The 26,686-nt window shown below is 41.3% G+C and overlaps 1 protein-coding gene across 2 annotated transcripts in view; it reads right to left on the bottom strand.

Annotated features, from left to right (window-relative positions):
• Positions 1-26,686, bottom strand: part of LOC107763099 (callose synthase 10-like) — a 64,434-nt gene that overhangs the window by 12,303 nt on the left and 25,445 nt on the right. For both annotated transcript variants that reach the window (XR_012708645.1, XM_075251746.1), the window contains exons 17-34: positions 26,609-26,661; positions 25,865-25,925; positions 25,657-25,738; positions 17,700-17,749; positions 16,964-17,050; positions 16,701-16,786; positions 16,465-16,492; positions 14,261-14,358; positions 14,064-14,145; positions 13,794-13,954; positions 13,557-13,677; positions 11,279-11,376; positions 11,097-11,187; positions 10,796-10,956; positions 10,592-10,701; positions 3,202-3,333; positions 3,031-3,099; positions 2,771-2,945 (exon numbers count right to left, since the gene is read on the bottom strand). Coding sequence is in view for 1 of the 2 variants with exons in the window: in XM_075251746.1 (XP_075107847.1) it covers positions 2,771-2,945; positions 3,031-3,099; positions 3,202-3,333; positions 10,592-10,701; positions 10,796-10,956; positions 11,097-11,187; positions 11,279-11,376; positions 13,557-13,677; positions 13,794-13,954; positions 14,064-14,145; positions 14,261-14,358; positions 16,465-16,492; positions 16,701-16,786; positions 16,964-17,050; positions 17,700-17,749; positions 25,657-25,738; positions 25,865-25,925; positions 26,609-26,661 (1,745 nt within the window). In the remaining variant the exon portion in view is untranslated. The remainder of the gene's footprint in view (positions 1-2,770; positions 2,946-3,030; positions 3,100-3,201; positions 3,334-10,591; positions 10,702-10,795; positions 10,957-11,096; positions 11,188-11,278; positions 11,377-13,556; positions 13,678-13,793; positions 13,955-14,063; positions 14,146-14,260; positions 14,359-16,464; positions 16,493-16,700; positions 16,787-16,963; positions 17,051-17,699; positions 17,750-25,656; positions 25,739-25,864; positions 25,926-26,608; positions 26,662-26,686) is intronic.

The following is a 26,686-nucleotide window of genomic DNA, read 5'->3' as shown; positions in this document are numbered from 1 at the left end:
ATCGTCAAATGATAAATGTGGACAAAAACACTCAAGTAGTGCACCATTCAATGAACAACTGTTTATTAGATCCTTTCGACAAAACACATAGAGGCAACGAGAGATGGAAACAGAATTATTTTTCAGTTGTTGCTCAACTATCACGCATATGCTTGCTATTTTAGGGTGTTTACTTACTTTTTTTTGATAAGGTAAATTGTATTAATCAAAAGGGAGAAAAAACTCCCGTATACAAGAAGTATACCAAAAAGTAGAGATTTTACATCAAAACATGATTCTCTACAAAAGACGCCCAATCTTCTACACAAGTAGGGGCTATATGAGTGCACCAAAAAGCGATCAAAGATAAAAGACTATTCTTAAGATGTGAAAAAGGAGACTCAATCCCCTCAAAAGCTCTCCTATTTCTCTCCCCCAAACTATCCACATGAGAGCTAACGGGGCGAACTTCCACGCCTTTTGCTTTCTTCTTCTACGGAAACCGGCCCAACTATGTAACATTTCCTTTACGGTGCTTGGCATCACCCATTGAACACCAAAAAGATTCAAGATTACCTTCCACGAACCCGAGAACACAGGGCAATGCAACAAAAGATGATCAACTTCTTCCCCTGAGCTTTTAAAAATGGAGCACCAACTAACAAGTGTAATTTCTCTCTTTCGCAGATTCTCAGCAGTCAAGATCACTCCCCTCGCCGCTAGCCATGCAAAAAAGCACACCTTCGTGGGCGCCTTAGGAATCCAGATCGAGGAGTATGGAAAGGTAGCCTCCTCTCTCACCAACATACTCTGGTAAAAGGACTTTGCGGTGACCAAACCATCGCCACGCAACTCCCATCTCCAAGAATCACAAGATGGCTAGGGCATGTCTTGCACATATAGCAGTGCCAACAAATCTTGAAGCTCCGTAATCTACCAATCTTGCATGTTCCTTCTAAATGAGAGGTCCCATACTACCCCCTTCATGCTCCTTACGAATCTGTTTGACCATCAATTCCTTCTGGTTTGAAACTCTGAAGACGTGGGGAAAGAGACCCTCAGAGTATCCTCTCCACACCACATGTGATTCCAAAAGCTGATTCTCCTTCCATCTCCCACCCTGTAAGTGATGTTGCCATTAAAGGCTTCCCAATTCTTCATGATGCTCCTCCACATGCCACACCCGAAAGGTGTTGTGATTGCCTTGGTCCTCCAACCCCCTCCCGTGGAATCGTACTTTTCTACTATGACCTCCCTCCATAAAGCATGCTCTTCTATCCCGAATCTCCATAGCCACTTCCCCAACAAAGCTCTGCTGAATATCCTAAGATCCTTTACTCCAAGTCCACCCTACTTCTTAGGGGAAGTGATTGTCTGCCAATTTACTAGATGAAACTTTCTAGTTCCATCCGCCGCATCCCAAAGGAAATTCCTTTGAAGCCGCTCCAGTTTTTCTGTGATGTTCACAGGAGCTTGCAACAAGGACAGGTAATAGGTGGGCATACTCGATAAAGTGCTTTTAATAAGCACTTCCTTGCCGTCTTTTGACAAGTACCGTTTCTGCCTGCCTGCTAATCTTTTTTCAACCCTTTCGATCACTGGATTCCAAACCGTAGTATCTATATGCGAAGCGCCCACTGGGAGATCCAGGTAAGTAGTGGGAAGAGAACCCGTCTTACATCTGAGAACATAAGACAAAGCATCAATGTTAGCAACCTCACCCATCGGAAAAATCTCACACTTGCCGAGGTTGATTTTGAGCCCTGATACTATCTGAAACCACTGCAGGACCTGCTTCAGGTAGGTCAACTGATCCATATCGGCATCACAGAAAACTAGGGTGTCATCCGCAGATAGCAAATGAGACTCTTCGGGCAATGAGCACCCCGATCGAAGCTGCGAATCCTCTCAAGAAGCCTCCGCCCGCCGCACGATACATCATTTTACTCAGAGCATCCATCACTAGAATGAATAGCAAGGGGGATAGGGGGTCAACTTGCCTGAGACACCTGGAGCTGCCAAAGAAACCACACGGGCTACCATTAACCAGGACAGAGAATCTGACTGAGGAAATGCAGAACTGGATCCATCCCCTCCATCTTATCCCAGACCCCATCCACATCATAATGAAATTCAGGAACTGTCAATTTACATGGTCGAAAGCCTTCTCAAGGTCCAACTTGCATAGTAAGCCGGGTTCTCTATTTTTCCTTCTGGAGTCTACAAGTTCATTTGCCACCAAAGCAGCGTCCAGGATTTGCCTACCTTCCACAAACGTATTTTGGGAGGACGAAACAGACACGTCAAGAACTTTCTTGAGTCTATTGGAGAGCACTTTAAAAATGATCTTGTAAATGCTCCCCACGAGACTAATAGGCTGTAGTCTCTGATACGAGATGCACCTTCTTTCTTAGTCACAATAGTAATAAAAGAAGCATTGATACTTCTCTCGAAAACACCATTCACGTGGAAGTATTCAATGGCTTCCATCAAATCTCCCTTAATGGTGTCCCAACAGAGTTGGAAGAAGGCCAAGGAGAAATCAAGCGAAGTCAGAATTTAAGACAAGGAAACAAGAGGGGGAGGGGGAGGGACCAGAAGACTCAAACTTGAAATAATAATATTGGGGACTCCATTGCAATTTGCCAAAAAAGATTATCTAGAGTCCACAAAAACTACTAGGCCTCAAGTTAGTTGAAAATATTTTGCAGAATTATGTAAGAACAAAAATCCTGACTGATAAAAATGGAATCGATGAAATGGTGATTCAGAAGATCATATTAATTCAGACCTTCGCAATAAAAGACCAATATCAGTAGCCTCTGGAGCCTTTCGCTGTTTTTGCTGCCCATAAATTTGGCATGAAATCACATAAGTAAACTTCAAATCAGCTTGAGCTCGTGCTTCTCGTGATAATTCAAACCCTTGACTTGTGAGAGAGCTTGTCTGAGAATGACCATCCACTCCTTATAAAAAAACAAAAGTAAAAAACTACATCAGGACATTCAGGCTTTTCATTTGACATAAGATCAAATAAAAAAAATTACCAACCTCCTAGCGATCTCCTTTCCAAATAACTTTGTAGCATTAATGCCCTTCTGTAATACATCATACCACGCACTGTATACAAAACCACATTAAAATATAACTAGCATTGTTAAATACACACAAGATACTAGACCGCCAAATATAGAAACCTAATTACCATGAGAACAATCAAACCTGTCCTAGCTAGAGTTTGGCCCCGGTAAGATGCCCAAAACCGAAGCTCCAAGGCGTCACTGGAGCCTTCCTGAATGTCGTTATCACCACTATCACCTCGACCAATTCGCTCCAAAAAATTCTCCCACTCATCTAATATGGGTCATACAAAGTGACAAAGATTAAGACCATACAACAGTAAGGGAAGACAATACATAAGACAGTGATTGATAGTAGAGGCATTATCTTATCCAACGAGGTGAACAACAAGATAAAAATTTATAATACTCCCGTAAATAAGCAGTATACCCAAAAGTAGAGAACTTTTTTTTTGAGAAAGGGTAACAAACCAAAAAGTAGAGAACTACACAAAAATATAAATCACTACAAAAGACAATCATCTATACAAGCAGGCACATTGTGTGTGCACAAAAAATTAAACAAAAACAGGTGGCTACTAGGAAAATAGAGAAAGTAATTTTCCACCTATTCATAAGCTCTGTAATTCCTCTTTCCCAAAAGAACCCACATGAGTGATGGTGTCTTCTACTCACATTTTCTTCCTCCTCTTCCTTTTTTCCCCTTCAAACAAATGACTCTTTCCGTTTCATCTGGTATTCAGATATTTTTTTACTACTTTTGGTTTCATGCTTCTCCCTTTCTCATCCCTTCCACTGTCTAAGTCAATGACAATGTAATCAAAGAAGAAACTGAATGCTGCTATCTAATTCTTCTTAATAGTTAATTGGAAATGGTAAAGTAAAATTTGTGATCTGCATTATCTTTCAATGACCCCGTTGTTATTTTGATAAAGTAAATAATTAGGTTGATGTTGTGAGAAAACAAACTCTTGTGTACAAGTAGTATATTAGAAATAGAGAAAATACACTAAAATATGGTTCTCTACGTCTACGATAGTCACCTGATCAATCTATAATACAAGTAGGAACCTCAGGGGTGCACCAAAAAGAAACATAAAATATGAGAGTGTTCCTCAAGTTTACAATATCAATCTCAACAGCTTCAAATGCTCTCATATTCATCTCTTTCCAAATAACCCATATAAGGGCTAGAGGGGCATTATCCCATGCCCTCAAGACTTCTCTTCCTTTTTCTAAAACCCAGCTGCTCCCGTTATTATACTGGGCATCACCCACTATACTTTGAGCAAATCCAAAACCATCCACCATAGAGTAATTGCCTCATGACAATGCAACATGAGGTGATTTACATATTCTCCCGAACATCTGGTACACAAAACATTCTTCCTCAGGCTATCAGGATGGCTTCCTAGCTACTAGCCACACCAAAAGACATGCCCTGTAAATATCTCTCTTCAGGATGTACTTACTCCAGCATTTTTCTGGCATACATCAATAAAATCCTCACATTAAAAATAAATAAATAAATAAATAAAAAACACTTCTTAGGCACCCTAGGAATCTTCATAAAAAATGCAAAAAAGTCACCACCTCTCTCACCAACAATTTTTGGTAGTAAGCTTTACTCGAGAACATCCTGTGTCTCTCCTTGTGCCCCATCCCCGTGAATCTTGCAAAAAGTGTGACATGCTCTGCTTGTAAAGTAGTTCCACTAGACTATGGAATTCCCCCATCTCCCTATGCTATAAGTTACTTAAAAATCTTAGATCTCATAGAACTACACTTCTAGTACCTTTCAGATCTGTTGCATTGTCATCTCTTTCTGGCTAGAAATTCAATATATATTAGGGAAATTATGCCTCAGCATGTGCTCTCAGCACCATCGGTGGCCCCCAAAACAAATCCTGCTACCACCACCTTTCTGAAAGTTATTTGGCCGCTGAAATCCCCTCCCAGACTTTCATGATGTTTCTCCATAAACCGAACCCGAAAGAAGTGTGATTTTACTCGTCATTCCCCATCTTTTTCTTGTACTTTTCTGTTATCACCCCGTCCATAATGACTGCTCCTCCATTCCAAATCTCCTTAACCATTTTTCAAGTAGAGTTTTGTGGAAGATCCTAAGGTCTCTCACTTTAAGTCTTCCCTGTATTTCGGTAACAGCCACCACATATTTCAATGACCTTGTTGAGATGTTCTCTCACTTCAAGTCTTCCCTGTTTTTCGGCAACAGCCACCACATATTTCAATGACCTTGATGAGATGTTCTCTAATGATGTTTATCTGAGAAGTTGGCTTAATATCATTAATTTTTCAGCAGGACACATTGTCATTTCTTAATACGCAATTAATATCATGTGAACGCCCAGTTTACAGTAATAGCGACTAGGATCATCATTATTGTATATTGGATGTTGATTTAGTAATTTAAATTGAAATTTGATACTCATAAGTACTAATCTACATTTATGTAAGGTAATTTTTTAATTCGGTAAACAGTGGGCCGCACTTCAAAAAAGCATGTGCTTCAATTGTTGCTTTTTTTGTTTCGAGCCCCATAGACCTTCTGGGTTTATTGCATTTTTCGCTTTTAAAACACTGGAGGATACTTTAAATGTGATTCCAACATGAAATTTTAAAGTATTATATATTTTAAGATTAATGACTTAATATATTATTGATTTGCTCGATCACGCCCACTCTAGAAGTGAACTAGAGAACCTAAACAAAAAAATATTTGTTACAAATAACAAATTTTCGTATATACCAACCAGAATTTAAAACATTAAATTAAATGGCAGATAGTTAATCTGAAGGCTGAGAGTCAAGATTAGCCAATTGAAGGAAATGCCTGAATTTTAGATTTTGCGAATTAATGAAATAAGAGCTTTTGTCGTTATAGAACACGGAACTCAATGGAAGCAATGATTATTAAGTACAAATAGAAAAGGAAAGAGAGAAAATGCAATAAAATAGAAGAGAAAAGTCATACAAAGTTACATACACATCACTCCCCTTTTTTTGTATTTCCTTAATTGAATTTCGGTTAATTAGGACGCAGTTCCTTAAAAACCTCCGCCGACAGTTCTCTTATAACTGATACATTAAGCATTTACTTCCTTTTCAAATGAGGTAGACTTAATAGTAATACAAGAGCTTTAAGAGTGTGACCCTGTTGCCATTATCCGTTGTTTATGTTGTCTGTTTCGGAAGGTAAGTGTTATTTGCTAACTTACCATTGCAAACATGTAACAACTGGAGTGGAGGAGCCCTTGGAAACATACCTCAACGAATACCAGTGTATTTAAGAATTGTTTTGATCTCTTCATGGCCGACACTCTTCTCTCTCTTCTTCTTCCTAAGTCTCCACCAACCCCATCAAGAGCCAAGCTTCCCGCGTCCAAACCCCAGTGAAGTTCTCCGGGAACCGAGCCCTCACGCGCGGTCAACTCGCCTGCTTTTCCGGCGAGATCTCAGCCACGCGCCGGCGCGTGTGGCTTTTTCCGGCGACTTTTCAAACATTTTTCTTCAGACAACCTCTTCTCAAGGCTTTTCCGATCCTTCCCGTTTCAGTTTCACCAAAATCCGACGACTTTTTCTTTTTCCGGCCATTAAACCCCAGATTCCGGCGACTGTTTCCTTTGTTCAGTACCAGAAAACTTTCCTGCCTTCCTATATACTGTTTTCACCCACTGTGATTACTGATATTCTAGCCTTTGAGGCTTTTTCCGGCCATATCTCACTTCCTCTTTTTTGGGACAGCCGCATTTAGAATATGATGGATCCCACAGAGAGAAGCTCTTTCTTCTCTCTCTTTTTTTTTGATAAGGTAAAATTGTATTAATCAAAAGGGAGAGAACTCCCGTGTACACAAAGTATACCAAAGACGTAGAGAATTTACATCAGAACATGATTCTCTACAAAAGACGCCCAATCTTCTATACAAGTAGGGGCTAAGTGAGTGCACCAAAAAGCGATCAAAGATAAAAGGCTATTCTTAAGATGTGAAAAAGGAGACTCAATCTCCTCAAAAGCTCTCCTATTTCTCTCCCCCCATACTACCCACATGAGAGCTAACGGAGCGAATTTCCACGCCTTTTGCTTTCTTCTTCTACGGAAACCGCCCCAGCTATATAACATTTCCTTTACAGTGCTTGGCATCACCCACTGAACACCAAAGAGATTCAGGATTGCCCTCCACAAAGCTGAGGACACAGGGTAATGCAACATAAGGTGATCAACTTCTTCTCCTGAGCTTTTACACATGTAGCACCAACTAACAAGTGTAATTCCCCTCTTTCGGAGATTTTCAGCAGTCAAAATCACTCCCCTTGCAGCTAGCCATGCAAAAAAGCACACCTTCGTGGGCGCCCTAGGAATCCAGATCGAGGAGTATGGAAAAGTGGTCTCCTCTCTCACCAACATACTCTGGTAAAATGACTTTACGGTGAACAAACCATCGCCACGCAAGCCCCATCTCCAAGAGTCACAGGATGGCTGGAGCATGTCTTGCCCGTACAGCAGTGCCAACAAAACTTGAAGCTCCGCAATCTCCCAATCTTGCATGTTCCTCCTGAATGAGAGGTCCCATACTACCCCTCCTTCATGCTCCTTGCGAATCTGTTGGACCATCAGTTCCTTCTGGTTTGAAACTCTGAAGACGTGGGGAAGGAGACCCTCAAAGGATCCTCTCCACACCACCTATGATTCCAAAAGCTGATTCTCCTTCCATCCCCCACCTTGTAAGTGATGTTGCCACTGAATGCTTCCCAATTCTTCATGATACTCCTCCACATGCCACACCCGAAAGGTGTTGTGATCGCCTTGGTCCTCCAACCCCTCCCGTTGAATCATACTTTTCTACTATGACCTCCCTCCATAGAGCATGCTCTTCTACCCCGAATCTCCACAACCACTTTCCCATTAAAGCTCTGTTAAATACCCGTAGATCTTTCACTCCAAGTCCACCCCACTTCTTTGGGGAAGTGACTGTTTGCCAATTCACTAGATGAAACTTTCTAGTTCCATCCGCCGCATCCCATAGAAAGTTCCTTTGGAGTCGCTCCAGTTTTTCTGTGATGCTCACCGGTGCTTGCAACAGGGATAAGTAATAGGTTGGCATACTCGATAAAGTGCTTTTGATAAGCACTTCCTTACCTCCTTTTGACAAATATCGTTTCTTCCACCCTGCTAATCTTTTTTCAACCCACTCGATCACTGGATTCCAAACCGTAGTATCCTTATATGAAGCGCCCAAAGGGAGGCCCAGGTAAGTAGTGGGAAGGGAGCCCACCTTGCATCTGAGAACACCAGACAAGGCATCAAAATTAGTAACCTCACCTACCGGGAAAATCTCACACTTGCCGATGTTGATTTTGAGTCCTGATACTAACTGAAACCACTGCAGGACCTGCTTCAGGTAGGTCAACTGATCCATATCGGCATCACAGAAAACCAGTGTGTCATCCGCAAAAAGCAAATGTGAGACTTTTCGGGCACTGAGAACCCCAATCGGAGCTGAGAATCCTCTCAAGAAGCCTCCGCCAGCCGCACGATCCATCATTTTGCTCAGAGCATCCATCACTAGAATGAATAACATGGGGGATAAGGGGTCACCTTGCCTGAGACCCCTGGAGCTGCCAAAGAAACCACACGGGCTACCATTAACCAGGACAGAGAATCTGACTGAGGAAATGCAAAACTTTATCCATCCCCTCCATCTTTCCCCAAACCCCATCCGCATCATAATGAAGTCCAGGAACTCCCAATTGACATGGTCGAAAGCCTTCTCAAGATCTAACTTGCATAGTAAGCCGGGTTCTCTATTTTTCCTTCTGGAGTCTACAAGTTCATTTGCCACCAAGGCAGCATCCAGGATCTGCCTATCTTCCACAAACGCATTCTGGGAGGACGAAACAGTCATGTCAAGAACCTTCTTAAGTCTGTTGGAAAGCACTTTAGAAATAATCATGTAAATGCTCCCCACGAGACTAATAGGCCTGTAGTCTCTGATACAAGATGCACCTTCTTTCTTAAGCACAATAGTAATAAAGGAAGCATTGATACTTCTCTCGAAAACACCATTCGCATGGAAGTATTCAATGGCTTCCATCAACTCTCCCTTGATGAATGATGTATGGGAAGTATGATGGTTACCAGCACTAAGTGAGAATGGTGGAAGCCAGTGGGTATACATCATTCATCAAGGGAGAGTTGATGGAAGCCATTCATCCAGTGAGGACAGTGGGTGAAGTATGATGGTTACCAGCACTAGGGAGTGCAGGAGGTAAAGTAAGGGAGAGTTCATCATAGCAATATGGATAAAAAATTTTGGGGTGGTGAAGAATGCGGCTTCAGGCGGAGATAGGAGGGGATTTTAACACAATTAGATTCCGGAGGAGGGGGTGGTGTCTAGGGCAATGAAAAAGTTTTCAGAGTTCATTAATGATCACTGTCTTATAGATTTTCCACTGACAAGAGCAAGGTTCGCATGGTATAGAGCTGAGGATTCTAATGCCAAATCTAAACAGGATAGATTCTTGGTGTCTACTAATTGGGAGGAGCTGGTGCCAGATGTGATGCAAGTTCCATTGCACAAATTGACTTCGGACACTCGCCTTTTATGCTAGATGGTAGGAGGAATTTGCGCGATCCTTTCAGATTCGAGAATACGTGGCTTAAGGCGACAAAATTCGAATATAGAGTAAATGAGTGGTGGAATAGGTACGATGTCATAGGTACACCATCTTTCCGTCTTGAAAGGAAGTTGAAAATGCTAGTCTATTTGTAGGTTCTCTTTTTTTGTTATACTGCTTTTTTTTTTTTTGATAAGGTAAATTGTATTAATCAAAAGGGAGAGAACTCCCGTGTACACGAAGTATACCCAAGACGTAGAGAATTTACATCCGAACATGATTCTCTACAAAAGACGCCCAATCTTCTATACAAGTAGGGGCTAAATGAGTGCACCAAAAAGCGATCAAAGATAAAAGACTATTCTTGAGATGTGAAAAAGGAGACTCAATCTCCTCAAAAGCTCTCCTATTTCTCTCCCCCCATACTACCCACATGAGAGCTAACGGGGCGAATTTCCACGCCTTTTGCTTTCTTCTTCTACGAAAACCGCCCCAGCTATATAACATTTCCTTTACAGTGCTTGGCATCACCCATTGAACACCAAAAAGATTCAGGATTGACCTCCACAATGCAGAGGACACAGGGCAATGCAACATAAGGTGATCAACTTCTTCCCCAGAGCTTTTACACATGTAGCACCAACTAACAAGTGTAATTCCCCTCTTTCGGAGATTTTCAGCAGTCAAGATCACTCCCCTTGCCGCTAGCCATGCAAAAAAGCACACCTTCGTGGGCGCCCTAGGAATCCAGATCGAGGAGTATGGAAAAGTGGTCTCCTCTCTCACCAACATACTCTGGTAAAAGGACTTTACGGTGAACAAACCATCGCCACGCAAGCCCCATCTCCAAGAGTCACAAGATGGTTGGGGCCTGTCTTGCCCATATAGCAGTGCCTGGAAATATTTTCTGAAGATAGAACAGTGTAGATATGCCATCTTCATTTTCCACTCGCAGATCAGAGGAACTATATAGCACTGTCTCACTATAGTAAGGGGTGAAGACACTGTTGCCAACATATACGCATATTAGGAAAAATCCAGATTTTGTTCTTATGTCAAAAAATTCAACTAAAAGACTAGGTGACAGCAGCAAAATACCAGAATGACATCATCTCACTAACTGGCTTTGCTGGTGGCATGTCCATAAACAAAGAATTTGTAAAGAACTCCAATCTTCTTCTTGCTTCGAGATTCTTAGGAATGTTAGCAGCCGAATCCTTCACAGTAAGAAGTAAATGCAGCCTTTTCACCTGCTCCTTCTGTAAGAAGCACAAGAGATTTATCAGTTTAGCATATCAACAAAGGAGACGAGAGAGAGAAAAATAAGGGGTAAGGAAAGATTCTGTAAAATAGCATGACAGATCAGCAAAAAATCAATATAAAAGTACAGGACTCGTACAATTTCAGGATCTCTAGGCCACTCCACCCTAGAAAAGAGTCGCCCCTCATTCCTTGCCCTTGCCAATATATTCCAAGTATCAAGCTGCTCCCTGCCCAGATAAAGAACATTGTTAACTCTCAAAACAACCCAAGCAAAGAACCAATTGAAGTTTGAGCAAAATAATCATGCAAAGGATTCACCTTAAATCAGATGACAACAGATCATGGGTAACAACCTCATACAGATCATACAAAGCTTTTGCCGCACCCCTTGAAAGTTCAGGAGTTTCATTGCGAATCTGCAATGGTACAAAATACAAGAGACATGAGTGACACGATATCATAAAAGCACAAGATGTATTGAAAATAAGTACTAAGACAAATAACATGAAATCCTAAGAGCGGGCAGCCTAATAACAAACAACAACAACATACGCAGTATAATCTCACATAGTGGGGTTTGGAGAGGGCAGTGTGTACGCAGACCTTACCCCTACCTTTGTGGAGGTAGAGAGGCTGTTTCCAATAGACCCTCGGCTTAGGCAAGCATAGGTACCAAAATAATAACAAGAAACAATACGGGACAACACCGAAAAACCATGTAGAAGCAGAGGAAAAAATAAAAAAGTATTCAAATAAGCCTACTACCAACCAAATGCGAGAGTACGTACTAACACTACCGGTATGAATAATCTAGACTACCTAACCTACTATCCTAATCTTAGACCTCCAATCCTTCCAATCACGGGCCATGTTCTCGATCAACTGTAGTTGCGCCATGTCATGCCTAATCACCTCGCCCCATCTCTTCTTCGGTCTACCTCTACCTCTCCTAAGGCCCTCCAATGTCAACCTCTCACACCTCCTTACCGGAGCGTCTGTGCTTCTCCTCCTCACATGTCCAAACCATCTAAGTAGTGCTTCCCGCATCTTGTCCTTAATAGGAGCCACACCCACCTCGTCCCGAATAACTTCATTCTGAATCCTATCTAATCTGGTGTGCCCGCACATCCATCTCAACATCCTCATCTCTGCTACCTTCATCTTTTGGACGTGAGAGCTCTTGATTGGCCAACAGTCAGCCCTCATACAACATAGCCGGTCTGACCACCGCTCTATAAAACATACCTTTAAGTTTTGGTAGTACCTTCTTGTCACACAAAACACCGGAAGCAAGTCTCCATTTTATCCATGCCGCCCCAATACAATGTGTGACATCTTCATCAATCTCCCCATTCTCCCCATCCCTTGTATAATAGACCCAAGGTACTTAAAACTCCCCCTCCTAGGGATGGCTTGTGAATCCAGCCACACTTCCCGTTCCATAACTAGTGGGCAGCCTAATACATAATTTATTAAAAACAATCTCAGAGACAAACAACATGATCCAGCAAGAGAATCAAACTTAGTAAATAAACTGTAGTGAGATAAAAACACAGAGCAGGTGTTAAACATAGATCATCTGTGTGATGCAGTCAGTGAAACACTAGAAACAAACTTTAAGGGAAGCCTGTGACTTGGAAACCCGCTAGATGTGCTCCATAAGATTTAGTTGATTTCAACATTTCAGACTTGTCCAGGCTAATTTTCTCTTTCTCTCATTTATAATCCCGATATGGGATTTCATTGAATGCTATATTCCCTGAAACATGTTCCCTCTGACCCAATTGGTAGCCCACTTTTGGTTCGGTACAATTACTACGAGAGCAAATAAAAACATGAGCTGTTTACTATTTGCTGAAAAACATGCAGGACCACATTTTTAAATAATGTTGTAGAAATGCCAGTGGTGAGAATAATTATATGAACCAAGATTGCTTCAGAATGACAGATTGGAAAAGTGAACGAGTTTACAGGTATATCAATCTAAAGATAATTCTTAAGTTACTGTGATTGTTAAATTTTGTAGCTGCTATATCCACTGACTTCGAGAGCAAGCTCAAGCCTCTTGCTTGTCACATTGACTTGACCTCAGGCTAAGAAAGTTAATTTGTTTAATCAGGCCAAGCTTGGATAGAAATCAGTTGAGTCATGCAAAGTTCCCACGGCTCAGCTCATTAACACCCCTAATTCAAGCCACAGGCACTAGATGTTTCAAATTGCACTGTATTTGGTATGAAAAAATCACTGTGAAACAAAACATGCATACCATTACTTTAACCGGCATTGGCTAATTCCCAAACACAGAACAAAAGTCTGTTCTAACTTTCAATAATATAAGAGTGATCTAGAAAATATTAGGATCTCTACCCCTACAACAGGAAGATTCAAACCGTCCATCCACTTCATGAATACAAGATTCAATTATTGCAGTAAACAGATGTAGTAATACACATAGGTAGTTGAGTTACCAAGTGGACTACTTAACAATCTCAACACTAACGATAGAGCAAGGCAGAGTTTTCTGGGTTACATTGTTATCATCTCTATAATTTCTTTTCTTTATCAAAAAAAAAAATAGAATACGGCAGAATGTTACCAAAAGTCCAGTCAATGCTGTAAATCTTGATAGCACAACTGGAAGTTTCTTCAGTGATAAGGTCATGACTAGTGAACCCTCCATTATGCTATTGTTGATCTCTCGATATATTCTTTCAACCCTAACATCAAGAGAAACATGAACATTGACCACTTCAGAGCAAGAATGCTCAAAACAAACTATATGGAACAAGAAAAACAAGCTAGACTCTTGTTTGTCAGGGGTAAAAAGGCATACCAAAGTCTTCCCTCTCCATCAACCAGAGAGTATAAGATCTTTTCAATACTGTAATAGCACTCCTGGACAGCATAGGCCATGTACTCATCCCTGCATATTCTGGTCCAAAGATCTCCTTGTGTATCTTTGCAATCCAAAGCCAAATCAATAGCCAACAAGATCTGTAAAAGTTGTTCCATTTACTAACAATGTGTATGCTTTCCAACATAAAAATTTATAGGTAAATATTCTGCCGTAAAAATTTATAGGCAAATATTCTGCCGGGAGCACCTTACTGCAGAGGAGAAACAGAGGCCATTGTACAAGTCGTAGACTTCCCGTGTTACTCGGCATTGAAAGTAAATCCATCTCCCTAGGGGAAATCAGTGCATTGAAAAATTAAAGTAAAGATTTGAGAATGAAAAGCAGAAGATTTGAATACAGAAATGGACCAGTGCCAAAATGGGTCATAAGAATCACCCAATTACCTGTTACTGACGTAATCCTCTTCACGCAAACTTTTGATAATCTCATTCCAAAATGGTGAAAAGAGAGCTGCATCTGTTTTGTTGTTATCTTGAGAAGTCTGCAAAATTGAAAACAATATTAACCATAGACGTAAAAATGGAAGAATATACTTTTAAAATGGAAGAACATATTAACTATAGACATACAGAAAACACTACCTCGCAGTGTTGGTCTAAGAAACAGTCATGATAGCCATATCAAGGAAAAGCACCGAAGGACAAACGGAACCACAACAAAACTAGTATATTGATAATCCTCAAGGATCAGAATGAACATTCAAGCACATACCTTATAAGTTTGAATGGACACAGAAACCATGTCGTGAGAGAGAGACTTCACGGACATCTTTAATTATCTATATCTTTTTTTGTCATTTAACTAACTCCCAAATATACTGACAACAAAAGTATTTGCGGAATAAAGCTTACAGTACAGCATAAACATTCACACCATGTTGCCATCCTAACACTTTTACAGCATGTCTTACTTGAAATCAAGTTATTCTACTTCTCAACTGGAAGCCCTTGACAATATCTCAACTACCACAATCCACTGCAGGCAGTTCACCGCCAAGCTGTCCCACATTATCCAGAGTTGAATCGTAAATTTCTCACTTATGCAAAGTAAAAAAGTCCTTCATTTATAAGCTATGTTGTCGCGCCCCTGTCGGATCCTCCAAAAATACACTACTTTTGGAGGATCCGACACGCACCGGGCGAAATTTTCGGAGAGTCCAAGCAACATAGTTTATATCCAAGGAATCGCCAGGGGCCAATGGCACACTTCGAAACTCCATGGATAATGGGTCAGTCCCTCTACCCTTCTCCATTTAAAAACTAGGGTTTTGTCTACGGCAAGGTTCGAACGCATGACGTGTGCCTAACCCACACATCACCATCTGAGCTCTTGCACTAGACCAAACCCCTGGATGTCAACAAGTCCAGTTATACATCAAATAAAGTACTTCTATCCATTTCCTTGTCAAGGGTTCATTTGGATGAGTGACTTGATAGGAGGAATTCCAATCCCTTTGACTTTAACTGTATGAGGAGAATAAAATGCAGATTAAAATTATCTCATGTTTGATATGAAGCATTACATATGGTATAATCATCCAGATTAATTCTTCCTTTCAAATATGACCTCAGTCAGTCACTCAATCTTACATAACCTCATTGGGAAAAAACTCGGAAAATTTTCATTATATTAGAAGACTATTTAAGCATTTCATACCCCAAAAAACTACCCCCCCCCCCCCTCCCCCCCACGACAAAAGTGTGAGGGTTCTCTGGATAACTTCCCCTATCCAATTACATACCAAGCACGAAATGGATAAATTAACCATCCATTCTCATCCTCACAATACATATAAAACGAGCCCTAAAAGTACAGGGGTAACAAAATGAAGAAGAAGAAAAAAATTGATCAAGACACTAGCTCACGAAAAGATATTTTAGAACTTAAGATGCTATTTGCTTGTCTATCGGAGCTACTCACAGTCACAAGAAGTGGCCTAGTTGAAATATACTCCCAAAGTAACAAAGAGGAGACTTGGTTCTTGAAACTATGTGTTTTAAAGTGGTATGGCCACTATTGCTTCATACAGCTATTTAAGGTTATTTATTAAAAAATTTGGATAAGGATGTTGAAGGTTATCTATTAATATAAGAAGATCAGGTTACCACCAAAGGTTGTGGTGGAGTGGTAAGTACTCTTTCATCCATACCAGAAAAGGACGATAAAGACCCTCATATTAATCTCTGGTTGCTATTCAAATTTTCACAAGAATAGTTATTCAGCCATGGAAGGTCAACATTTGATACCAAAATTGATCCATGCTGCTCTGCATATATCACCCAAACAATGTGGTACAGCTCAATGAGAACCAATAAAAGAGTGATAGATATACACAATATTCACACAGCTAAAAGTAATAAAAAGGAGCTTCAGTGGATTTTATCGTGAGGATTTCAGCCATAAAGGATACCTCTAGCTACAAAAATGAAATCATGATGGATCAACCCACATTTAATCACATTTTAAAATAAAATATTGATTATCTTAGCAATGAACAAAAACAGTAGTTCCCTGGCCCTGATAATTTCAATTAAGCGAGCTACACGAAAAGCAACTCCGAAGAAGACAGAATCAAGATGAGACTCACCTGTGATGATTGACTGTCAATAGGTATCCTGTAAAAGCATAAAAGTAGACACGTTACAGGAATGCAGTATCAGAAGAGGATTTCAAAAAGTACACGGTTTATATAAATTGGTTAGAACACAGCTGTGCTGACTATCCATCACATAAGAGAGAAATAAATCAGACCAAATGTAAAAAAAATTATAATTATAAGCAACAAAATAGGTCATCACAATTGACTTTCTTGAGGGCCATCACCTTTTTGTCTGAGGTGACACAAGGTTCTTGACAAAGGCTTCAGGAAAGCTCTCAAAACGTTTATGCACCATCTCGATTGAGCGTATCTGAGAAATTCAATATTTTAGAAGAAAATCTAACTTCAGGATACAGTTGCCTATAAAAGATGAAAAGCATGCAACTAAATTGGCAAGAAGATGCACAAGAAGCATCATTTTTTTTCTTTTTTCACAAGCATCATTTTTCTCCAGGAAAATTAAGAGAATTAAAATTTGAAACTATACCTCCCCTAAGCGAGCCCGCGCTCCCATTACACCGCCAACAATAGCAGATAATAAAGTGTACCATATGTGAATATCCATGAGATAAATCTGGAAATGAAGGGTATTTAAGAGAGGAATCAACACCAAACCAATATAGACAAAGGAATACAAAAGCCAACAAGAACTTTAGTTTATGATACACGGCCATCACCTAAAAAGCCATAACAAAATTTGTAAAGGGAATATTACCAGCAATCTCAAAAGGGAATGACCATTATTACTAGCAGCAGTTGGAGTTTGTAAAGTATGAAACTCAAATACGAACAAGAATGTTCCTAGCTATAATAATCCCTGGGTGGATTAAAATAGTTTAATAGTTGCAAATCTGATGACTATTTCCTCCCTTTCCACTACCCTTTTTGCACTTTATCATAACAATGGCAGCAAACTTAGTAAATCTCTTATGAAGCTAGCTAGATTTGAACGTAACATTTTCTTGAATGGAGTTGAGCTGGTAAGAGTCAACTGCTTTAACTACATATATAAGCTTTTACATATATTAAGGAGGAGAGAACCAAGATTCTGCAGAGAATCTTCCTCAGATCACAGAGTTAAATAAACATGTCAGAATACAAGGTGCAAAAGGAGAATAACTGAAGCATAGTGTTGCTCCATTATCAGAATTAGCTTAAAAACATTTCAGAAAGCCATCTCCAAAACCTAAACTATGTTAGTGAAATCAATAATGAATACTTACAGCTATAACAGGAGCCCACAAGCTAACAATTGTCAATACATTATTGTTCTCTGCCAAAAGAAACACAACAGATATAAGAGATCAAATTTCCCATCTTGACAAAAGAATCTTATCACTCTCGTTGGAAAAAGAACACTAGACGTTCAATAACTATCTATAAGCCAAATACGTAATTTTAAGATTCATCCAGAAAAAGATCAGAAAAGGCATATAAAAGCATGTGCAACCAAAGCATGCGCACGGAAAATATTGCATGCATAAACATGTATCTGAACAAAGTTAGCAGAGGGCTTCTTTTCATCTCTTAAGTGGGGAAGGGATGAAGAGTAGGAGAAGACCATCTAACTAATGCCCAGCAATAGAAAACAAATCATGAACAAGCCATGTTGTTCATTTAAACTTGGGTTTCCTCATTCTATGACCAGATCAATGCACAAAACTTAAACTCTTATAAACCTACAAAGTAAATGCATTCCAGGATTAATTACAGATCAGGAGCGAGGAGGAGGAATTCATCCCAAAAAATGAACATCTTAGACTAGCAGAACAATAAACTTTCACAAACACTGAACCAAATTAGAGACCACCAAACACAGGCAGACAATATAATTTTAAAGGTTAGTTTCAGCTGGGAAGTGAAGTCATTTTGAAAAATTGGTTATTCCTTGGATCATTCTGCAGTACATAACCTCACTTTTCCAGGCAGCATGGCAGATTACTGGTAGATAAAAACTTTGAAATCTTTTTTTTCGGTAAAGTCATACTATAGCTCCTGGTAGGGGCCAGCTTGAATGCACCTCGACTAATTTCACGGGATGATTGCTACCTCCAACAAGCATAAGTATTGGGTAACTCTGTCCACCAAAGGCTTGGTCAGATGGGAAGAAACCACCTAACTTTTTTTGCCACCCTGGGATTTGAACCTAATACCTCATGGTTCTCAACCAAATTCATTGACCACTAGGACACACCCTTGGGTGCTTTCTTTGTAAATACTTAATATCTTATTCATAAGTTATCTTGTATAATAGTAAAGTTACTACTATATATATACATGTGTGTGTGTGTGTGTGTCAAACCCAAAATCAAACCAAACACCCAATCAACCTATACTTCTCGGACATAGCTGCACTCAAAGCACCCAAGTTAGGTGGACCAAATCTATTTAAATCCCAAACCCACAACCAAATCTTGTCGGACGGATACGGGTACACCAGGGATTTGAAGGATCCGAGCAACATAGGACTATGGAGTTCTGAAATATTATGGACGCAAATAGTTCATTTATGACTAGGGATTGAGGTGAAGTTGTTGGTCAGCTATCCTATATATAAAGGTCTACACTCATGCACACATCCTGAAGAAATTACATATAGCGAATCTAAAAGAACTTGCAAGTGAGACATACAATATCAAGACAGCAAAATCTTACTATCACAACAAACTCTTTGACAGACATTTTTTGATACAGTAATCAATTTTATAAATGAATGGCAGAATTTATTTAGTAAACTCTTTGGCAGACATTACAACCATGTAATACTAAACGGTCTTCCTTCAACTGAAAAGGAATGAACTATTGGAAACGCAAGAGGAAAAAGATCAAATTCTACAATCACCCAGCAAAGAGGAAGATCTCAAGTTATTCCCAAACTTTGTGCAAGTATGCTGACTTGGGTAAGGAAAAATGCTCTCAGGCACTTTCCCCGAGACATTTCTCTTTTATGAATCCTAGGATTGTATCACCACCCTCCAAGAGACAAGCCTATCACGACCAAAACACAGTTAAAATCTCCGGCGTACGACCACCCACGCGCCCTCACGCGCGGCCCAGTTCCGGCGACCTCTCAGCCACGCGCCGGCGCGTGAGGCTTATCCCGGCCAGATCTCACTTTTTCTTCTTCAGACAGCGTCATCGCGAGGCTGTTCCGAGCCTACCCATCCAAGAATCTCCAAAATCCGACGACTTTCACTATTTTCCGGCGACGGGTGAGGCTTTTTTCGAGCAGATCTCACTACTTCTTCAGTCAGCCTCTTCGCGAGGCTTTTCCAAGCCTACCCATCCCAGTTCCTCCTAAATCAGAAGAGTTTTTCTATTTTCCGGCGAAAATCTTCAGATTTCGACGACATTCAATGATTTTTCCGGCATCGTGCAACACCAGAGCTATAGATAGTAGTTTGGTACAGCCGAATTTAGATATGATGGATTCTAGAGAGAGATCCTACTTCTCTCTAGAATCTAGAAAGCTGGAAAACATGTCTTTCACCAAAGCTGCCTCTTGGCCAGCCCTAGAACTTTGGGGGAAGATGCCATCGAAAGCTCGACGTAGGGCAGGAGTCGCATTTCTCATTGTCTGAGGAGCACACTCTCAGGCGCAAGGGTTTCTTGGAATCCTGTCTGATTGGGTCTTTCTCCAAATGAGTTGGTTCTCCCGTGGCCGTTAGGAACTGGGCAGCAGAGGTATGTAACGTCAAGGACGAGCTGAAAATATCGCAACTGGGGGACACGCAATATCTCTTTCGATTTGTCGACGAGTCTCAAGCTTCAGAAATTCTTGTCAGAGGAAACATGTGGTTCGATGGGAACTTCTTAAAGCTAGACAGATGGGTGGAGCACGATGGGTGTCTCGACCCTCGTTTCTCCGACGAAACATTGGTGGTCAACATGGTGGGTCTCCCGGTGCATCTTTGGTGTCTTGACCTATTCAAGAAGATTGGGGAAATCTGTGGGGGTTTTATTGATGTCACTTGCAGCCTACATGATCTCTCGCGAGTGAGAATTGTGGTAAGGAAAGGGGGCAGAATCCATGTCTCCACTGTGGTGGAAGATGACTACTTGAGTTATAGGGTTTGGTTGAACCCTGAATTTCGCTCTATCTTTAAGCATGTGGTAGTGGCGGAAGAAAAGGGAAGGTCAAATAGAAGGAAGGGGAGGGTAAATCAGTCTCTGAAGGGAGGGGAGGACTCACCGGATCAGTGGACTAAGCCAGAATCAGACGTTAGATCGAGAAGAGACGGGGGGTTTGAATTTGGGAAAAGAAGACAAAATTTTATCAGGAGGAAAAGACATGAATGCCACTGGATTAGTGATGCGGGCTGGAAAGGCAGAATGGGCCGATCCTCTTTTAATTATCATAGGGCCGGCCAAGTTTTCAGCAAGTATAGGCCGGGGCCTCCACACATGGGCCCAACAACTTTTCCCAATTCTATTAGAATTGATCCTAAGGGGCCCAGATTATTTCAAGTTGCGTCTGATAAGGCTCCTAAGCATATGGGAACAGTCGCTCCTTCTTCTTCTACCAATGGTGCTTCACATAGTTGTATTTCTTCACCAAACTCTAGTGACATGCGCCCCTCTTCGACGGCCGGTGCTTCAGGGGCAGCACCGGCTAAAGCTGGTGGTGTTATTCCTCGGCCTCCCGCCTCTGATGGACCCAGCTCCATCGCCCCCTCATCTTCTCCTGTGCTTAGCTGTGCTGAGGTTACACTTCAAGCTACTTCTTCTTCTGGGGAGATTGTTGCGCCTGCCTCAATTGATGTTAGTGTCGGAACAATAATTCCAGTAAATATGCCGCCAAGGGTTCCATGTTCTCTTCCTCCCCGTTACCCTGCTGGCGTTTCTGGCCATTCCTATAGCAGCGGGGTGTTAATTTCAGAGGTTGGTGCCTCACAAGGAAATGGTGAAATCCTTTCGGCACCTAAAGTTCCTATTGCTAGCAATGTTATGGTCCTGTATTCTTCCGGTAGGAGCAAGGAAAGGGTACATATAGAAGGCGCATGTCCAATTTCGTCACGGATTGGAGAAGGGGATATGTCCTTTTGGATGGAGGATAAACTATTAAACTTTGGGAAGTTTTTAGGTGTTTCTTTTGAAGGGAAGGAAGATAGGGTGTTAGAACTGTTGAGGGAGATTGAGCAACACTCTTTTCATGATGATGCAGGGAGGTTGTTGAGTCAAGGTGATAAGCAAAATAATTTAGGGGATGTAGTGGTGTACCAGAGAAGGGGTTGGGTGTGTGACAGGGAGGAAGGGAGCTCGGCTAGGGGGGGTGGGGAAAAGGGGGATATTGTTATTATGGAAGTTAAGATTCTTTCATGGAATGTGAGGGGATGAATGATCCAAACAAAAGGGCCATCATCAAAGTGGGAGTTAGAGAGTGGGGTGCCAACCTAGTTTGTTTTCAGGAGACCAAAATGGAAGTTCTGTCGGATGCGATTGTGAGGAGTGTCTGGGGGGTAGTTGGGTGAAATATGACCGGGTCCCTGCAGCAGGAAGTGTCGCGAGCATTCTTCTTATGTGGGATGATAGAACCTTGGAGGTAAAAGAGATTAAGAAGGGAGTTTTTTCTTTAGCAGCTCTTATCAAAGATAGAATGAGTGGGGTGGAGTGGGGATTTGGGGGAGTGTACGGACCGGTAGGAGAAGGGTCCAAGGTGTCTTTCTGGGAGGAACTGGCCAATGTTATGGGGGAATGGGACATTCCATGGGTTCCAGGGGGAGACTTTAACACTATTAGATTCCCGGAGGAGAGATTAGGGTGTAGTCTGATTTCGAGGGCCATGGAGTTTTCTGACTTCATCAATGATCACTTTCCCATTGATCTTCCTCTGTCAGGGGAAAGGTTTACTTGGGCCAGGGCGGAGGATTCCAACTCAAGGTCTAGACTTGATAGATTACTGATATCGTCCTCCTTGGATTAGCTGGTGCCGAATTTGCTGCAGATTCCTTTACCTAGGCTGACTTCGGATCATTTGCCTATCTTGCTAGATAGATGCAGAGGGAGGCGGTGTGTGCTCCTTTCCGATTCGAGAACATGTGGTTGAAAGTGCCAGGATTTGGTGACAGTGAAAGAATGGTGGACAAGCTACGGGGTATCAGGGACACCTTCATTCCGTCTTTCGAAGAAACTTAAATTGCTCAAGGGAGGCGGTGTGTGCTCCTTTCCGATTCGAGAACATGTGGTTGAAAGTGCCAAGATTTGGTGACAGTGAAAGAATGGTGGACAAGCTACGGGGTATCAGGGACACCTTCATTCCGTCTTTCGAAGAAACTTAAATTGCTCAAGGGAGATATTATTAGGTGGAATAAGGAGGTTTTTGGCAGGGTAGAGGTTAAAATGAGGGAGCTTATGCATGAATTGGGGGAATTAGAGGATTGAGGGAGAAGAGGAGGTAAAAGGGGCGATAGTGGGGTTTTATGAGAACTTATACAAAGAGGAAGCTAGTTGGAGGCCTACTTTGGAGGGAATAGAGTTCAACCACATAGAGGAGGGAGACAGTGAGTGGCTAGAAAGGCTTTCGAGGAGGAGGAGGTGCACGAGGCTGTGTCGAGATGTGCTGGTGATAAGGCCCCCGGGCCTGATGGTTTCTCCTTGGCCTTCTTCCAGCTCTGTTGGGACACCATTAAGGGAGAGTTGATGGAAGCCATTGAATACTTCCACGTGAATGGTATTTTCGAGAGAAGTATCAATGCTTCTTTTATTACTATTGTGACTAAGAAAGAAGATGCATCTTGTATCAGAGACTACACGCCTATTAGTCTCGTGAGGAGCATTTACAAGATCATTTCTAAAGTGCTCTCCAATAGACTCAAGAAGGTTCTTGACGTGTCTGTTTCGTCCTCCCATAATGCATTTGTGGAAGGTAGGCAAATCCTGGACGCTGCTTTGGTGGCAAATGAACTGGTAGACTCCAGAAGGAAAAATAGAGAACCCGGCTAACTATGCAAGTTGGACCTTGAGAAGGCTTTCGACCATGTAAATTGAGAGTTCCTGGATTTCATTATGATGTGGATGGGGTCTGGGGTAAGATGGAGATGATGGATCAAGTTCTGCATTTCCTCAGTAAGATTCTCTGTCCTGGTTAATGGTAGCACGTGTGGTGTCTTTGGCAACTCCAGGTGTCTCAGGCAAGTTGACCCCCTATCCCCCATGCTATTCATTCTAGTGATAGATGCTCTGAGTAAAATGATGTATCGTGCGGCGGGAGGAGGCTTCTTGAAAGGATTCGCAGCTCCAATCGGGGTGCTCATTGCCCGAAGAGTCTCTCATTTGCTATTTGCGGATGACAACCTAGTTTTCTGTGATGCCGATATGGATCAGTTGACCTACTTGAAGCAGGTCCTGCAGTGGTTTCAGATAGTATCAGGGCTCAAAATCAACCTATAGTATCAGGGCTCAAAATCAACCTCGGCAAGTGTGAGATTTTCCCGGTGGGTGAGGTTACTAACATTGATGCTTTGTCTTATGTTCTCAGATGTAAGATGGGCTCTCTTCCCACAGCTTACCTAGGTCTCCCATTGGGCACTGCATATAGATACTACGGTTTGGAATCCAGTGATCGAAAGGGTTGAAAAAAGATTAGTAGGCAGGCAGAAACGGTACTTGTCAAAAGGCGGCAAGGAAGTGCTTATTAAAAGCACTTTATCGAGTATGCCCACCTATTACCTGTCCCTGTTGCAAGCTCCTGTAAGCATCACAGAAAAACTGGAGCGGCTTCAAAGGAATTTCTTTTGGGATGCGGCGGATGGAACTAGAAAGTTTCATCTAGTGAATTGGCAGACAATCACTTCCCCTAAGAAGTGGGATGGACTTGGAGTAAAGGATCTTAGGATATTCAACAGAGCTTTGTTGGGGAAGTGGCTATGGAGATTCGGGATAGAAGAGCATGCTTTATGGAGGGAGGTCATAGTAAAAAAGTACGATTCCACGGAAGGGGGTTGGAGGACCAAGGCAATCACAACACCTTTCGGATGTGGCATGTGGAGGAGCATCATGAAGAATTGGGAAGCCTTTAATGGCAACATCACTTACAGGGTGGGATATGGAAGGAGAATCACCTTTTGGAATCGCATGTGGTGTGGAGAGGATACTCTGAGGGTCTCTTTCCCCACGTCTTCAGAGTTTCAAACCAGAAGGAATTGATGGTCCAACAGATTCGCAAGGAGCATGAAGGGGGTAGTATGGGACCTCTCATTTAGAAGGAACATGCAAGATTGGGTGATTGCGGAGCTCCAAGATTTGTTGGCACTGCTATATGTGCAAGACAGGCCCCGGCCTCCTTGTGATTCTCAGAGATGGGGGTTGCGTGGCAATGGTTTTGTTCACCGTAAAGTCCTTTTACCAGAGTATGTTGGTGAGAGAGGAGGCCACTTTTCCATACTCCTCGATCTGGATTCCTAAGGCGCCCACGAAGGTGTGCTTTTTTGCATGGTTAGTGGCGAGGGAAGTGATCTTGACTGCTGAAAATCTGCGAAAGCGAGGAATTACACTTCTTAGTTGGTGCTACATGTGTAAAAGCTCAGGGGAAGAAGTTGATCATCTTTTGTTGCATTGCCTTGTGTCCTCGGGTTTGGGGAGGGCAATCCTGAATCTTTTTGGTGTTCAATGAGTGATGCCAAGCACTGTAAAGGAAATGTTATATAGCTGGGCCGGTTCCCGTAGAAGAAGAAAGTAAAAGGCGTGGAAGTTCGCCTTGTTAGCTCTCATGTGGATAGTTTGGCGGGAGAGAAATAGGAGAGCTTTTGATGGGATTGAGTCTCATTTTTTCACATCTTAAGAATAGTCTTATATCTTTGATCGCTTTTTGGTGCACTCATATAGCCCCTACTTGTTTAGAAGATTGGGCGTCTTTTGTAGAGAATCATGTTTTGATATAATTTCTCTACTTTTTGGTATACTTCTTGTATACGGGAGTTTTTTCTTCCTTTTGATTAATACAATTTTCCTTATCAAAAAAAGAGGAAGATCTCAAGTTCCCTTCCACATCCATTATTCATTCCCTTACTAAGTTGGAAGACGGTGTAATCATTCGTAACTGATGTTTTTAACTTACTGCAAAGACAGAATATTTTTTAAAAGTAATATCACCAGAACTGAAGCAGACTGTGGTGGTAAATAACAATCCTAAATGGAGTTAATTTTGGACCACATGGAAACCAATAAGAAATGTTGACTTACTCTTTGATATAAAATCATGCCAGGAGTACTGCAGGGAAGGAAGATCGAGTATGATCTGAGTAGGTCCAACTAGCGGTTTGATCTGCAATTGTTATCATAGCCAACACATGGTCTCAACATAGTGAAACTAAATTGTACTGTAAAAACTTGTAAAAGGTAATATTGATAAAAAAGAATGATAATTCAAAATCTAAGCACCATCGCTTGCCTGAAGAAAGTAGGCAAAGGTGAACTTGCAAGCAAATATCACCAACCAATAGAGCAAATATCTGCAACATTTAACACACATGAAGATATTAAAATCTGTGCACATTTGACAGAAACCCAAAATTAGTACTCCATGAGTAAATGAGAAACAACGCAAATAATTTGTGACAAAAATCCATATTACAAGCAACTACCCATGGCTAAAAATCAAGATATTCAATAATAAAAAGCATATAACTTCTCTCATTATTTCTCGAAAATAACTTTTCTCAATTACAAACAACAGTACTAGAACGAAGATATGGCCTGGAAAGAAAACAGCAACAACACCATAAGGTATACTGGCATAAATTGACTACAGTGGAGCTGCACTTTATAGGATAAGACAACTTAACTACGATACACAAAAAAGTAGAGGAAATATAATGTCATAGAAAAAAGAACCAAGAAAAACAAAAATTGTTAGTCGTGGAAAGTACTAAATCAAGATTGTTATCAAGTAATTTGTGGAACCCCAGACAGGGATTACATGAAAGATGGAGATAAATACTACAACAACAACCATAGTCAACTCCAGTGTGTTTTTATACTTGTATTTTCTTGTTGTGCACCATGGGAGACTGAAGTAATTGAAAACCATGGATCAAATCACCCATTAACAAATAATTTCACTCTTGATAAACGAGAATCAATACTACTCTTACACAATTCAAAAGCTAAAACATTAAAAGAACGAAGAACAAACCGTAGATAGTCAGTTGTTTTCTCAACAAGACCACGGCCAACAAAGTATCTCTCCTGGAAATATAATCAATATGTTAAA

The sequence above is a fragment of the Nicotiana tabacum genome, chromosome 4 (genome assembly GCF_000715075.1).
Source record: "Nicotiana tabacum cultivar K326 chromosome 4, ASM71507v2, whole genome shotgun sequence".
NCBI classification, from domain to species: Eukaryota; Viridiplantae; Streptophyta; class Magnoliopsida; order Solanales; family Solanaceae; genus Nicotiana; species Nicotiana tabacum.
This window is presented reverse-complemented; position numbering and strand designations above follow the sequence as displayed.